At 39.9% G+C, this 14,379-nt stretch overlaps 1 protein-coding gene across 6 annotated transcripts in view; it reads left to right on the top strand.

Annotated features, from left to right (window-relative positions):
* Window positions 1–444: 444 nt before the first annotated feature.
* Window positions 445–14,379, top strand: part of Ptp10D (Protein tyrosine phosphatase 10D) — a 64,944-nt gene continuing 51,009 nt past the window's right edge. For 2 of the 6 annotated variants that reach the window (XM_043411301.1, XM_043411306.1), the window contains exon 1: window positions 445–2,746. In XM_043411301.1, the coding sequence (XP_043267236.1) occupies window positions 2,639–2,746 (108 nt within the window). In that variant the 5' untranslated portion in view covers window positions 445–2,638. The remainder of the gene's footprint in view (window positions 2,747–14,379) is intronic. The other 4 variants (XM_043411304.1, XM_043411303.1, XM_043411302.1 and 1 more) reach the window with 3 other exon arrangements.

Raw genomic sequence — 14,379 nt, forward strand, 5'->3', positions numbered from 1 at the left:
ATATTTTTCAGATTATATATAGTCCGGATGCGGTTCCACCTGTTTTCCACGAGTCTCGTGCAGCATCGACGAGGCAAGGGGCTTTATTCGAGTGCTCACGCTCCTGGTTTGCCGGGAGAAGAGTAGGAGTCGTTGCCGTATGTGTTGGTGCAACGGTGCGACGAGCAAGACGGTGGAGTCCACGGAGATGAAGTGCGAGCGAGAAAGCGAACATGGCAGAGACGGGAGGAGAGAGCGAGGAGTAGAGAATGAAGCTGGCAAGAAGGAAGAGAGCGAGAGTGAGCGAGAGGAAAAGCCTTGGCTCGTTATTGGAGCGAGGAAGAAGAGGGTCGATCCAACTGGTGGAGGACTCCCAGGCGGGGGCGATGGTACGTGTTCAGGTGTACACCCGGGTTTTAAACGAGCAAGGTAGACCAAGAGAGGGGATGAAACGGTGTGGGCAAGCGTGTAGCTGTGCGAGGCAAAGCCAGGGTTTCGAATCGGACGCAACTCAGGGAATGGAATGGAAAGGAAAGGCAAAGCGGTTTAGCTTGGGCTGGCTTGTAGCTAAAGCAGCAGCGGCAGAAGCGGGAGAGTCGGCGGAGTCGATGAGGGCCTCGTTGGCACACGGTGAACGCGCGCGCGTCATGAAAGTCCGCCAGACAGAAAGAGCCAGTAGTCCACTAGTACCTAAGAGCAAGTTCGGAATTGTTTCAATGCATCACAGTGCCGATGTGCCACGAAACAAAAGCGTGTTTTTCTCCTAGTTAAACAACCGCAGTTCTCATCAGGCTATTCAGGCAACGGTAGTTAACAAGTTTTCTGTATTCTCCTCCGTTCAAATTCCCTCCTGATACGAGGGAATGTAACAGCGACACGCTCCCCAAACGCACTATGACACGGGTGGAGTAACGTGCCGAACTACCCCCGTGCGATAATGAACAAGTTGTCGAAGCGAACAACTAGGAAAGAATGGGATTCAGTGAGAAAAAAAAAAGTTTACGAGTGAAAGGTCTCGGTGAAATGTATGTGGCTTGAAAGCCCAAATAATAATTCCTATACTACGTGAATTTCGTTACGAAACATATCCAAGGTCTCCCAGCAGGCACACGCTGATTTTGAGTTCGGATGAGCGACTGATTGCCGTTTATGCTTCGGTGCACGATTGAAAAAGTAAAAAAAAAAAACTTAAGAATAAACTTTCGATTGACCTATCGAACTATCGATCTTGCGGAAAGTGGAAAGCATTCCTCGCGCGGATCATCTTCGGACGTATCCTCTTCAAGGCCTGCGGAGGCGATCACGAGAAGAATCTCTTTCGAACTCGTCCGTGTTGGTCGTCTCATATACACCGGACAGTTGGACAGCCGTTCGCCACTGGATATGGCTGCTGTGTCTTGTCGAACGGGTCGATCGGGTGCACAGGTGTCCATCGCCAGTCGTAACGTTATCAAAAGCAGTGAACAACCAAAGAAGACGAAGCAGCATCAACGGAGCTGGACCTCTGTTGATCTATCGTGATACGCTTGGATATCAATCGATCGCCAAAGGGACGCGGAAAGAAACACGTAAACAATTACCAGGTGGATTGACAAACGAGCGTTGTTTCATTTTCTTTCCACATCATTCGGTTTGTCTTCGTTTACCTCCCTTTTTCTCGGCCTTATTCGGCCTTTATTCACATCGTTTGCTCATTATCCGTTCGATTCGCACTTCGCATCCCTCCCTCCTCGATTATCTTTCAATTGTCCGTTCTGTTTGAACCCCGATGAGCATCCGGTGTACGAAAGAGTCCATCGTTTATCGACTCCCATCCATTCCGTTCGTTTCCCAATCTCGCATCGAATCTCTCTACTCTCATTATCTTCTCGTTTTTAATACACACCGAACGAAACATCAGTAAAAGCAGAAAAGCCCGAACGGCGTGACAAAAAAGTGTGCTGCTTTGAATTGTCTTTGGCTCGTCATATTTTCCACCTACGCGCCGATCCTCCGCTCTAACGGTTTATTACGGTTTTCTTATTCCTCTGCGGCGACGCATCCTCGATTGTCGGCGCCTCGTTTTTTACTCGTGAGACTGTTTTTTTTTTTTTTTTTTTTTTTTTTTTACATTATAAAGGAGAAGAAAAAATCTTGAACCGTTGCCGAGAGGCGAGTAATGTGACCTTTGCACACTTAAACTGATGCGTCTGCGTCGTCTCGTTGGAGAGCCCACCGAGCGTGCCGCTTCTCGCACGCGCTTTCCCGAGTCTCTTTCTCACGCACTCTCCTCTTTATTCCTCCTTCCTTTTCTCATTTGTTCTTACTCGGTCCAGGCGCGCATGGACCGTCTCTCCGGTCTTTCCTCCAGGCTACGCTCTTCCTTCTCTTTCACCGTCGTCGTCGTCGTCGTCGTCGTCGTGCTCGTCGTCAACGAGGGTTCACGGAGTAGCTGACGCCTCGCGTTTTCTTCTCGACTCGACGCGACTCCGACCCATCCATCCCGAAAACAACGACCTACGCCCCGGTTGTACTCCGACACCCTCGAGCGTGGGCGTTAAAATCTGACCACGACTTTACCAAGTGCGCGTGTTACTTTGTGTCGGTGGGTGGTGTGTGTGCGCGCGTGTTGCCCGCGAGTGCGAGGGACCATCGAAGCTCTGTGTCAAAGGGTTGAAAGATGAGCTCATCGGGGTGGAATAAACGAAGCATCACTCACACGGCACAACGTCAGCCAATTTTACGGCTTACCGGCTCGCTCGCAATAATTCTTGTAATTCTTACCAAGGTGAGTCCCATTCTTTTTAGTCACCAGTCGTATTGAGAAAAAACTTATCTCAGTCGGCAAAAATTACAACAACACACTCCGTTAGTCCTCTGATGAATCGAAGCCTTGATTTTGCCCAAAATATCTGTTGATTTGTATAGGAAACTTGATATCGCCGGGCGGCTTTTGACTAATGTTCCCGTTCAACCGGCTTTCGTGACGAATCATTAATGCTTATGTATAAATGTCTGCTCAAAAAAATAGCAAATCTGTTGATGTGATCGAAACAAAGGATCTGTGAGTCTGATGAGACAAACGTTTACTCGGAGGGTCAATTTGTGAAACTATAAGAAATTATTCATCGATTATCGATGCGGAACAATCGCGGAGATTCGATAGACATGAATATTAACGTTATACGGATCGTTCATCAAAATAGATAACTCTGCGCTCGTGAATAAGCATTCGTACATAAATCAACGAGAAAGTGTGATCGTAAATCATGCTGCGTTGATCGGTTTATTGTACTAAAAAATTTTCATCGTATCTGCTGGAGTCAATTTTCCTTTTTCGTTTATGTAGCTTTTGACGAATTAATTTGGCGTATCTTGGCTGATAATTCATTCACTTCAATTCCTTTGGTTTCTCGTTTCGGACTTGAGAATAAAAAAATCGTTCGTATGAAAAAAAATACTCGTTCCAGAGCTGGCTGCAAGTTCGAATAGCTTCTAGCAGACAGTTATTATATTCGGTGAAGGGAAACCGCTCCGAACTCAGAGGCGCTACTATAAAATTGTACAATATAGACGAATATTAGTTGCCGGCTTTTGAATCTTGAGCAGTGGACTTTTCGATTCTCGGCTTGTCTGCATTGTGAAATCTCTCAAGCGTTCGCCGCTCTAGGAGTTCATTGAGCATTATCCAGGACGGAGAAACGAGTCGAGTTTTGGCGGAGTCTTTCAGTTTGTTTTCTCAACTGTTTATCGTTCGAAGTATGAGAACACAATCTCCCGGCGTACACCCGAGGGAAAGTATGCACGAATTTCTGACAGATTTTTTTCGTCTTCCTCATTCGAGCTAGCATTATATTCGTTTTGACACGCGTTCAATACCGCGGTAGACGGGAATTTATATAAACTATCTCGCTAATTAGTTTTACATTTATGAGATGATGAGACGATACAATTTGTTGATGATTTTGACAGATTTATGCTGCTCGAGCGACAAACAGAAACATGTGGCTGTTTTATGACCAATTGGACATGTTTACACACTCAGCTTGCAATCGTTTTCGAGCCTATTTTCGAAAAAAGAAAAATAAAAACAAAAAAAATTAGTATACGCGAAAGCTTTCCAATCCGGATGCGATTGAGGATTCTCCGCTAATTAAGAATGACACGATTTTTCCTCCAAGCCTCGAATGTTTAATGAGTGGGCGCGCGTAAAAAGTTTAAAGAACGTTCATAAATTCGTCGTTTAGTGAAAATGTGTGAGAATGCTAATGGCTTCGGCTGAGATATAAAACGTCAGGCGGGTCCATAACGAATCGGAAAAAATAGTAATACCAGGCTGAACCAACAGGGCCGACACAATCATTAAACACGAGTCGAATAGGACAACTCGGTAGTGGAGAAAAAAGTAGGCGAGTCTTGGCGTTGGCGTGGAAAGCAGAGCACGACGACGGGCGAGCCGGCCCCGTCGCTATATATACATACATACAAATATTCTTTATCCATGAATAATCGTTTCATTTTACGATATAGATTCGACAAATGGTCGAGCTTCACGCAGCAGGTTACAGTCCCACGAGACGACTGCTTTTACATTTGTGAATTAAAACTAAAAGCTCGATCGCGTGAGCGCACGAACACACACGTGCCGGCGCGCACACCCATCGATACATACATCAATACGAATGCACGTGAATACGCTAATACGCGGTGATCGGCCCCATCTTTTGGCGAGTAAGCATCGCGAGATCGTGAAAAATGAGTCACTGATTGCGAGAGTGCTCAGCCGCAAAAATGCTGATGAATTAACGTCACAGACTTTTAAAACATGCAGCGAAATTACCACGAAACGTTATTTTCTTATCGCAGAAATACGTGCTGTAAAAGCCAAGAAAATTTAGTTATTCATTAGTAGAGGTGTGGAAAAAAGTGTCAACTGTATAACGTCGTTGAATGTAGTGTAAATTGGAAAAAAAATAGTATAAAAGTTAAACTCATTGGAATATTATGTTGACTACCATCGGTTATTACACGAAGAGATTTTTATACGAATATTTCGGATGAATAGGGGAGACCGGGGTAAAACGGGATGTACATAAGAAAATATTGAACTTTTCAGAAGTTTGGGAAGCTCTGTCTATTTTTTACTCCCAAAAACTAAGAGATTTACTGGAATTTTGTTTAATTTTCAAAAAAAAAAAAAAAAAAAAAAAAAAAAATCGAGGCAAAACGGGATACCCCTCAAAAACTCATGAAATTTTTTTTACTATAATTCAATGCACCTTGGGTGTATTTTACACCCGTGATCGAGCGCTTCCGACTTACCGCTGTAAGCGTTGAAAACGATCTCAGCGCTTACAGCGCTCAAACGTAAGTCGAGCGCACGTTGTGAGCGCTCTCAGCGCTTACAACGCTGTAAGACGTGAAAAATTCATATTCGCGCCTTGAGGCGTTTGTACGAAGAGTACGCGATCGAAGTTTGCGACATCGATCGTATTGATTCCGTTTTCGTCGTCAAGATGAGAGTGGGGAAGCCGGCGCTCCTCTCTCGTCGTGAAAATCAAAATTTACAAGCGCTCGTCCTCTTTCGCTCCGGGACCGTCATCGGAATAAGAGATCAAAATTGGGATTGTCTGGCGAAGGACGAAATCTGAGAGAAATTCGACGTCGGGTGGGGCCAGCCTGGACGATCCACCGATACGAATCCTTCCGAGATCCGTCATTTTTTTTATATCATCGAGGTCATTCCGAGTCCCGAAGTCGAAGGAGCCAACGTTTCATCGACTCTGACCGAAGGATAAGTTTCTTTCCGCATTATAATTTTGTCTCGTGAGCCCGAACATTTTGCGTCGTTTGTATGAGTATGTGTGTACAGAGTGTGAGAAGCGAGCACGTGAATGACGAAATGTGAATTGAGGTGATACTGTTTGTGAAGCGGAATTGATATTGAAAAGAAAAGACGAATTAATAAAAAATTGTCATTTGCCATAAATTCTTTCTTTTTTTTTGTTTTTTCTTCTTTTAAATTTTATTTAAAGAAAAATCGACAAATAAATATATAAACGTTACAACGCTCTAACGTACGTCGAACGCACCCTCTGTAATTCAATTCAAAATTAACGATATGAATAATAACGAAGATTGTCAATGTTTATTTTGTAAAAATTTGTATTCTTTATCCACTGAATCATGGATTCAGTGCCAAAATTGTGCAGAATGGGCACATGATTCATGTGCCAGGTGTAACCACACGAATGATGGTCCGCAAACATGTATCTGCGATTACTGTCGTAGACAGTAATCTGCGAGGCAGTAATCACAGATTTACAAATACTTTTTGTATATCTGTGCAAAAACGTTTTCATTTTAAAAATGATGTAAAAAAAGAGAATTTGAAAAAAACGAATTTTTTGAAAAAAAAATCAAAATCCAAAAAAAACAAGATATTTTGGAAAAAATATGTTTCATGTTCTTTTCGGACTAGGATAAAAATTTAAAAAAAAATAGACAAAAAAATTTCTCTCATTTTTCGGGTATCCCGTTTTGTCCCGGTCTCCCCTACACGGAGAGACTTTTACACGAATATTTCGGATGTATACATAGAAATATTTACTATGTTTTATAGCAGAGCTGGTGTATATCGCCAATATATTACATTTCACCAGAATACATAGTAATTTTAACGCCGAGAGCAGATTTTTTCCAATTTTACTATGTAGAACAGGCAAAATTTAGGTCTGTGACATTTTACATCGAACGATGTATCAATATCTGAATGTCACTCTTGCCTTTCGTAAATTTTTATGAGTACACCTTGCGAAATTTTATCATGCGGTATTTCCGATTTTCACGATCTACTTCACAAAATGTTGCTATTGCGAATCTCTATATACGCTATATGCGAGTCGAAGCACAACAAATTCAACTATTCGCCAGCATTGTGTATTTTGATAAAGGAATAATGTTTGGGTATTTTTATTCATTCTTCTGACGCAGAGCACTTCGAAGCATTTGAATCGGATTGAGGTGTTAGGAGTGATGAATAATTTTTAATACACATATATACACATACAATGTTTGTATTTATGGATTTCGAAAAAAAATACATAACCGTCACTGTCATAATCAACGTACGTGTATTTATTTATACACATTGCTTCACATCCATGTTTTCGGAATGTAATTTTTATCATTCCTTGCCTTTAGTTTGTAGGTAACGCATATATTCCTATCAACAAATTCACTGAGAGTTATGACCGACCATTGAGGATTAATGTTCGGCATCATAGCAAACGCTTCATAATGTCTATCAAAATAATAATTTGACGAGATAGCAAAGATTTTTCCACATTTTTCAACACAAACATGTGTTGTCTCAAAAAACTCAGGGCCTTTTTCTGCAGGCATCATCAATATTGATCCAGATTTTAAAGTGAAATGGGGACCTTTTATTCATTTTAGTATATATGGAAACTGAATCGAAACAATTGGATTTTAAATACTGCTGAGCTATTAGTGGCAATTCTAATTTCTATAATAATAATAATAATAACTAATTTCGGGTATCGAGATGTGAACACAAAATCCGCTCATAAACGAATAAGTTACTGCTTGAATCTTTACTATGTGCCCCTAGTCAATTTTCGTGGCCTATCGTCGTTTTTCCGATATTTGGTGGGCGCATGAATTTTGCTATGTTATTGAGCAAAATTCAATGCGGTGAAAAGGAAAAAATGAAACTATTCAATTTTTCGTATAGCACAGAGAAACGATTGCTATGTTACATCGTAAATTTTCATCAAATCATTTCATTATTCACTATGTTTTTAATGAAAATTCGCTCGGTGTTCATTTTTGATATAGCACAGCGCGTTATTTACTATGGACTGCGGTAATGGTTCCCCAAACTTTTGCATTATTTGACACGCGCTCTATAGCTATTATTATTATAATATGGATATGAGGCGACGTTGCTATAAAAACATAGTAATTTTTGTTATAAAAGTCTCTCCGTGTACATAGAAAAATTTGCTATGTTTTGTAACAGCGCTGTTGTATATCGCCATTCTATTACATTTCACCAAAGTGCATAGTAATTTTGATGCCGAAAGCAGTTTTCTCAAATTTTACTATGTATGACAGACAAAATTTAGATCTGTGACATTCTTACATCGAACGGTATATCGATATCCGAATGTCACTCGCGTCTTTGGTGGAATTTCAAAAATTGATTAATTGGACTGGACAAATTGGTGAAATGTCGAAAATGTTTGTATTGTTGAGTCGCACCGTCCGAAAAGAAGTAAATTTTCTTTTCGACAAAGATTTACTTGACAAAGTCCGCTTATGAACGAAACGATTGCTTGAATTTTGACTATGTGCCATATCGTGCCACACTAGTTAATTTTCATGTTTATACTCGCAACGCCTCATATAATTGGTGGGTGCCTGAATTTTGTTAAATAAAAAGGTAAATACGAAACTATGCAATTTTTCGTATAGCACAGAGAAACGATTGCTATGGTATTTCCTAATTTTTCATCAAATCATTTCATTATTTACTATGTTTTTAATTAAAATTCGCTCCGTATTCATTTTTGATATAGTACAGTGCGTTATTTACTATGAACTGTGGTAATGGTTCCCCAAATTTTTGCATTATTTGACACTCTGTAGCGATTAATATTATAATATCGAGATGGTTCGACGTTGCTATAAAAACATAGTAATTTTTGCTATAAAAGTCTCTCCGTGTATATTCTACAGAACTTGAGTCGAGTCACGTTGAATGAAGGAAAATGAAAAATCGAAAATCCCTGATGCACGATAAAAAAAAAAAAAATCTGACTAAAAACAGTTTACCGGATCTCCGCTTTACGTGCAGGTCTCCCATTCGTCTCAGTCGCTATATTATTCCGTGAAAAATGACTAAAATAGTCAACGTCCTGTTTGCCTCGTCAGCAAACTCTGAAATTATGTATTTTCCCGAGACTGTCGAATGAAGAAACAAATATATTGTTCGTTGAAGGAATGATATTCGTTGGCCTTGTCAAACTGGAACTGTAATCCGGAGCATCGTCGCGGTATTTCAACGACTGAATGAAACTATTCATTCCGTTATTAGTAATGGATGATTTTGTCGAGATCGACACTCGGAATGATTTCATTAGAAGAGCAGACTGCTTGGCGCTGTTACGAGAATAATCCACGCTCAGAAACGTATGTGTCTCGAATCGTAATGTCCAGCGCTTACTTGCACGCTTATTATCCCCGTATACGCGACCGTAGTTTAGTATATATTTTCAAAGAAATTGACGATTGAAGTAAACTGCCAACAGCGAACAGGGGAGAGAGAGAGAGAGAAAGAGAGAAGACTGGTCTCTCGTGTACATCGGACCACGGATTTTAGCACCTCCGAGCTCCGGAGAGCTGAAAGAACGTTAAAAACTAACTGTATATGAGTCATTCCATATAAAGTCAATGACGTTGCGATGGTGACACTCTTCGATTTTTTTTTTTTTTTTAATATCTTTTTATACGTGCAAAAAAGTCTTTAGCTAAATTTTTAGCTCTTTATCTCTACCCATTCCGGAGTTATCGATTTTTCTTAAAAAAATGTATATCTCTGGCTATATTTATGATAATGTCACTCAATAGGGGATCGGCTTTTTTTTTTATTTTTAACGCTCTTTATAAATAAAAATGAGCAAAACGGAAAAAAAATTGTTCTTTAATTTTTTTTACCAGAGGCTATTTGAAGCCCATCTTGTAATAGGGGTCAAAAATTTTCTTTTTTAACGTAGAATTTTGTGAATTTTTTTGATAAAAAGTGAAAGTGTCCCATTGAACGAAAAAGTATGGAAAAAAAATTTCAATTTTTTAATTTTTATTTAGAAAGAGCGTTAAAAATATTTTAAAAATGATACCCTATTAAGTGACATTATCATAAATATAGTCAAAGATATACATTTTTGACTCTGGAATAAGTGGAAATAAAAAGCTAAAAATTTAGCTAAAGACTTTTTTAAAACATATTAAAAAATGAAGAAAAAAAATCAAAGAGGGTCACCGTCGCAAAATTGTTGAATTTATATGGAATGACCCATATACGTGCTGGTGGAGTTTATCTGGTCGTGAGTCGAGCGGGTGTCGTGTCACGCTTCACCGAGAGACATAAATCATAAACAAAATCATTTCACAATGATTTCATCCGCGAGCGTATAACTCTGATTTAAGTGCACTCCGCCACGAAATGAATTTTCCTTACAGGAGTTATTACGGTTTTTTTTTCAAAATGATGCGTTTTTGATGACCAAAGCCCAAAGCTCAATTTCCCTAGGCGATCATTCCACGAAAAACCTTCAAATTGTTTGATGTGAGACACATTTTAGCACAATTCAGATTTCAGTAGCTCGGTAAAAAAAGAAATAGGCGTTTTAAATTCACTGACATTATGGAAATGCAACAAATCACGTGAGAATTTTGTAGAGTTTTTATCCGATTATTAGTACAGAAACGGCTTTGTGTCGTATTATAAAATTACAAAAAATCCAAAAGGAAGTATTGGAAGACTGGTTGAATTCCATTCGTCGACGAAATAATAATACGCATGATTTTTGGAGAGACACAAATGGACTATCCGTGGATCACGAAATCAAAATAATCAGAATTTGATCAAATTTCGTGATAACATTCTTTGGAAAAATCTAAAAAAATTTATATTGTCTTATATATTTTTAAATAATACATTTACCAAATTTTATTAAATTCTTAATATTTTTAACATGGTTTAGCATGGCAACAATGTATCGTCACGATCCACCTTCCTTAACACAATTCAATAATCACACCGTTGATATATTTATAAATCTGGAACGTGGAAGTCGTTGCACGACTTCCACGTTGCACGTATCCACAAAAGTTCCGTTGCTGTTTTTGTTTGGATGTGTACACAAAACGAACGAGAGGAAATCCATCGTGTACCCGAACGATATTGTCCTTTGGCATGATTAGAGTCTTTTTAATTGAATTCATTTTTTTCAATAAACTTCGCAAGATCGAATATGAAGAAAATACTGCCGAGCGTATCCACAATGAAAATCGCTCTTTGCCAGGGTGAAAAAATGTTGTCTTTGCGTGAGCTTTTTTACCCTCTGTAAATAAATATTTAATTTCCACCGGTGAAGCGTCGGGCAGGAGGGAGAAAATGAGAGAGATAAAAAAGGGGAAAACTGAGGGAGATCGAGATTGGATCTCGTAGACTGGTTGGAAGGAAAACGTGTAAGGAAACTTCAAAGTGTCGAGACGTCTCCTTCCGGCCATCCGGTGTCTTGCTGGGCGACGAGACAAAATAAACGAGGGTCCCTCAGTCGACGAGTGGTTTGAGTTTTGGGCTCTGGGCGAGAGATAAAGAAAGGGAGCAGCGTACACATATAAAGAGTTTTGACTGCTGTACGAGATGTCGAAACCCTCGAGAGCGAGACGCGCACGGTGCTGGCGCGAGGGGTTGCAGGAAGTTCCGTGTCGAATTTTACTGGCATTTCGCCAAATGAAAAAGAAAAAAAATATTGCAGGCGCGAGACAAGACACCCCTTAATTCGCCATCTCTCCGAGTCGCGGTTGCGAGGAGTTGAACGAGTCTTTCGAGAATTTTCATTCGTCCGTGAGGGCGGCGTTCGTGCGAGACTCATCAATGTCGATTTCAGCAGTAACAGTAGCAAACTCGCTTCTTAAAGAAATTAATTGTAATTTGAATCCCATTAGTTACGTCTATTATTTGTGCTGGTATTTGAAAAATTTGCTTACCGGAAATAAACGGTGGTACGTGACGTCGATCGTCCACCACTCGCAATTACACACAGAATCAAATTCCCGAACCATTATTTACATTAATCGCAGCTGTGGAAAACCACTTTGCGATTGTTTTTCGCTCTTGCTCAACAACCGCGCGAATATCAATTTGATCAATACGGAATTACCTCGCACCGGAAGTTCGAAATCCACGTTAAAATGTCGTTAAATCGGACGAAAGATATTCGGCGCGCGGGGGCGTATTTTGTCGCCCACATGCGTACTCCTGTACTGCATGCTAGCCAAATGGAGTGCTAAATTTTCAAAACGCTTTTAGACCAAGTTCAACGTACCGATTAAACTTATTGTTAGTGGATATGTATTCAAGCATATTTTATTAACGTGAAAAAATATTTGAAATGATAGTTTTGCAAAACTATCAACTGATCGATGCAAATTTCCATGATGACACATTTTCACAGGTATTTTTCAAAGAATCATCTGTATTTTTTAACCGATTTTATTGCACCAAGTCTCATTTTGCTCCTCAACTGATCCTCTGCAAATTAACCACGTCGATTTTCCTTTAAACTCATTCCTGAGAGAAATTATGAATGAAAAAGTTTTTTCACTTAATGAACAATTAGCTGCAACAGTGAAACGATCAAGTTAAAAAAACAATTACATGGTCGATTCATAGAGGACCAGTTGACGAACAAAATGAGATTCGTTGCCATAAAATCGATGAAAAAACGCAGATAATTTTTTGAAAAATACCAGTGAAAATGTGTCAGCGTGGAAATTTGCATTTATCAGTTGATGATTTTGCAAAACTAGTGTTTTTAATATTTTTACATCATAATGAGATATGCTGTAATACAAATCCACTAACAATACATTTAATCGGTAGGTTAAACTTGGTCTAAAAGCGTTTTGAAAATTTAGCACTCGCATTTGACTAACATGCAGTACAGGAGTTACCTTAATGTTGGGCATGTCGCATCTTTCGGAAAAATATTCCACGTAAATACAAGTTCCCTGCGTATTTGAAATGACAAATATTTCAATAACAAACATTAATCATTTTCTTTAATTTTGCTCGAGTTATTGTTGTTATTTTCAGTCTCATCGCATTATTAGAATGAATATTTGCTGGTATTTATGCGGCAGCGTTTATCGTGATTACCCCATCATTCGTTGTTGGTGAAATTTCGTTACTGCGGCCATCACTAAATGAGATATCCCGTTTCCTCGATACGCTTCTCCTCCACCTCCCAACCATTTCCAGGTAATTTGAATATTCCGAAGCAACACAGCTCTCCGCAGCAGAGTCCGAGCGTTACGTCTTCTCTCCTGTGCTCACTTCATTATGTGTGTTTCAGTGTTCGCGTTGGTACCCCTCTTACCCCAGGGGGTATACAGTTGCGTAACCGCGTAACACACGGACTGGAGTACTTCGCCATCGTTTTATTCTCTTTTCACTCTCATCTTCCGCCTGCTTCTTTGCGGAAGCGACCGATATTTTTTCGTTCCATTTTTTGGTGCATATTTAACGAAGAAACCAACGGTGGGTCTCGTACTTTTACATCCGCGCTTGCCGCTACTTTTTTCTTCCAAGCTCCGCGGTTACGTTCGCAGATTTGTAAGACGAATGTAAGGTTGCATTTTTTGCTACGAAACACGCTCGATCCTCTAAATATTCTACACGTGCTTTTCCAACCGTGGAAAAAAAAACGTTTGCATGGATTTATATTTTTTCTCGCATCTATTGAATGCTGGTCGTTTCAAAGTCGGCTGAGGCTTTTCGAGCACTCGAAGTTCTTCCGTACTTTTCGTGGTTATGCATGATTTTCATTCCGTGTGCATATACTAAATTCCCTTGCGAAAATAGAACCGAGAGTCGGAGGAAAAACAAAAGCTGTGATGGCGAACCGAGAGACGAAAGCTCCGGACGGAAGAAGAAGAATAAGAGGAAACTGAGCACAAGCTCGAGTTTTTCATTCGTTAAGCGCGACGGAGTACTATTGGAAAACTTTTTCATTTTCGTGCTCCTTTTTTCGCTGCTCCCTTTCCATTTCTTCCGTATCACTGCTGACTGTTTCCCTCCTCGTCTCGTTGGAGGATCCCAGAGAATGAAACGAGGAAATCTCGGTTAATGAAAATGGACGAAAATGCCGCCGGCTAGACTAATGTAGCCTGCTTTCATCCAAATACCACGGAGAAATTTCTTTTTTCACATTTCTCCCCTTTTGGACTAATTTCTACGTAATCCGAGCTCCGAGCAAAAGTCAAATAAATTCCGGCCAATTGTTTCACTCCTGTTAATGAACATTTGTTCAAATTTTTCACTCCCGTATTCAACGAATCTTCTCCTTTATTTCTTTTTAAAAATTCGAGCTTCCTTGAAAAAGCAGTGAAAATGGAGGGAATGGAGCCTAAACGGGAACTTTCTGGAAGATTAATTCTCGATTTTGGTATCAATTTATAAGCAAACAGGATTTTTAAAGTCGAAAGAAAGGTTGATCGACGTCTGCGGGTCCGATTTATAAAAAAGCGAAGAATTCCAAAATTACCATCAGTCACAGCTGAACGTGAAAAGATGATGCTATGGAATTTCGACGAGGATGTCTGCAG

This window comes from Venturia canescens, chromosome 2, assembly GCF_019457755.1.
Source record: "Venturia canescens isolate UGA chromosome 2, ASM1945775v1, whole genome shotgun sequence".
NCBI classification, from domain to species: domain Eukaryota; kingdom Metazoa; phylum Arthropoda; class Insecta; order Hymenoptera; family Ichneumonidae; genus Venturia; species Venturia canescens.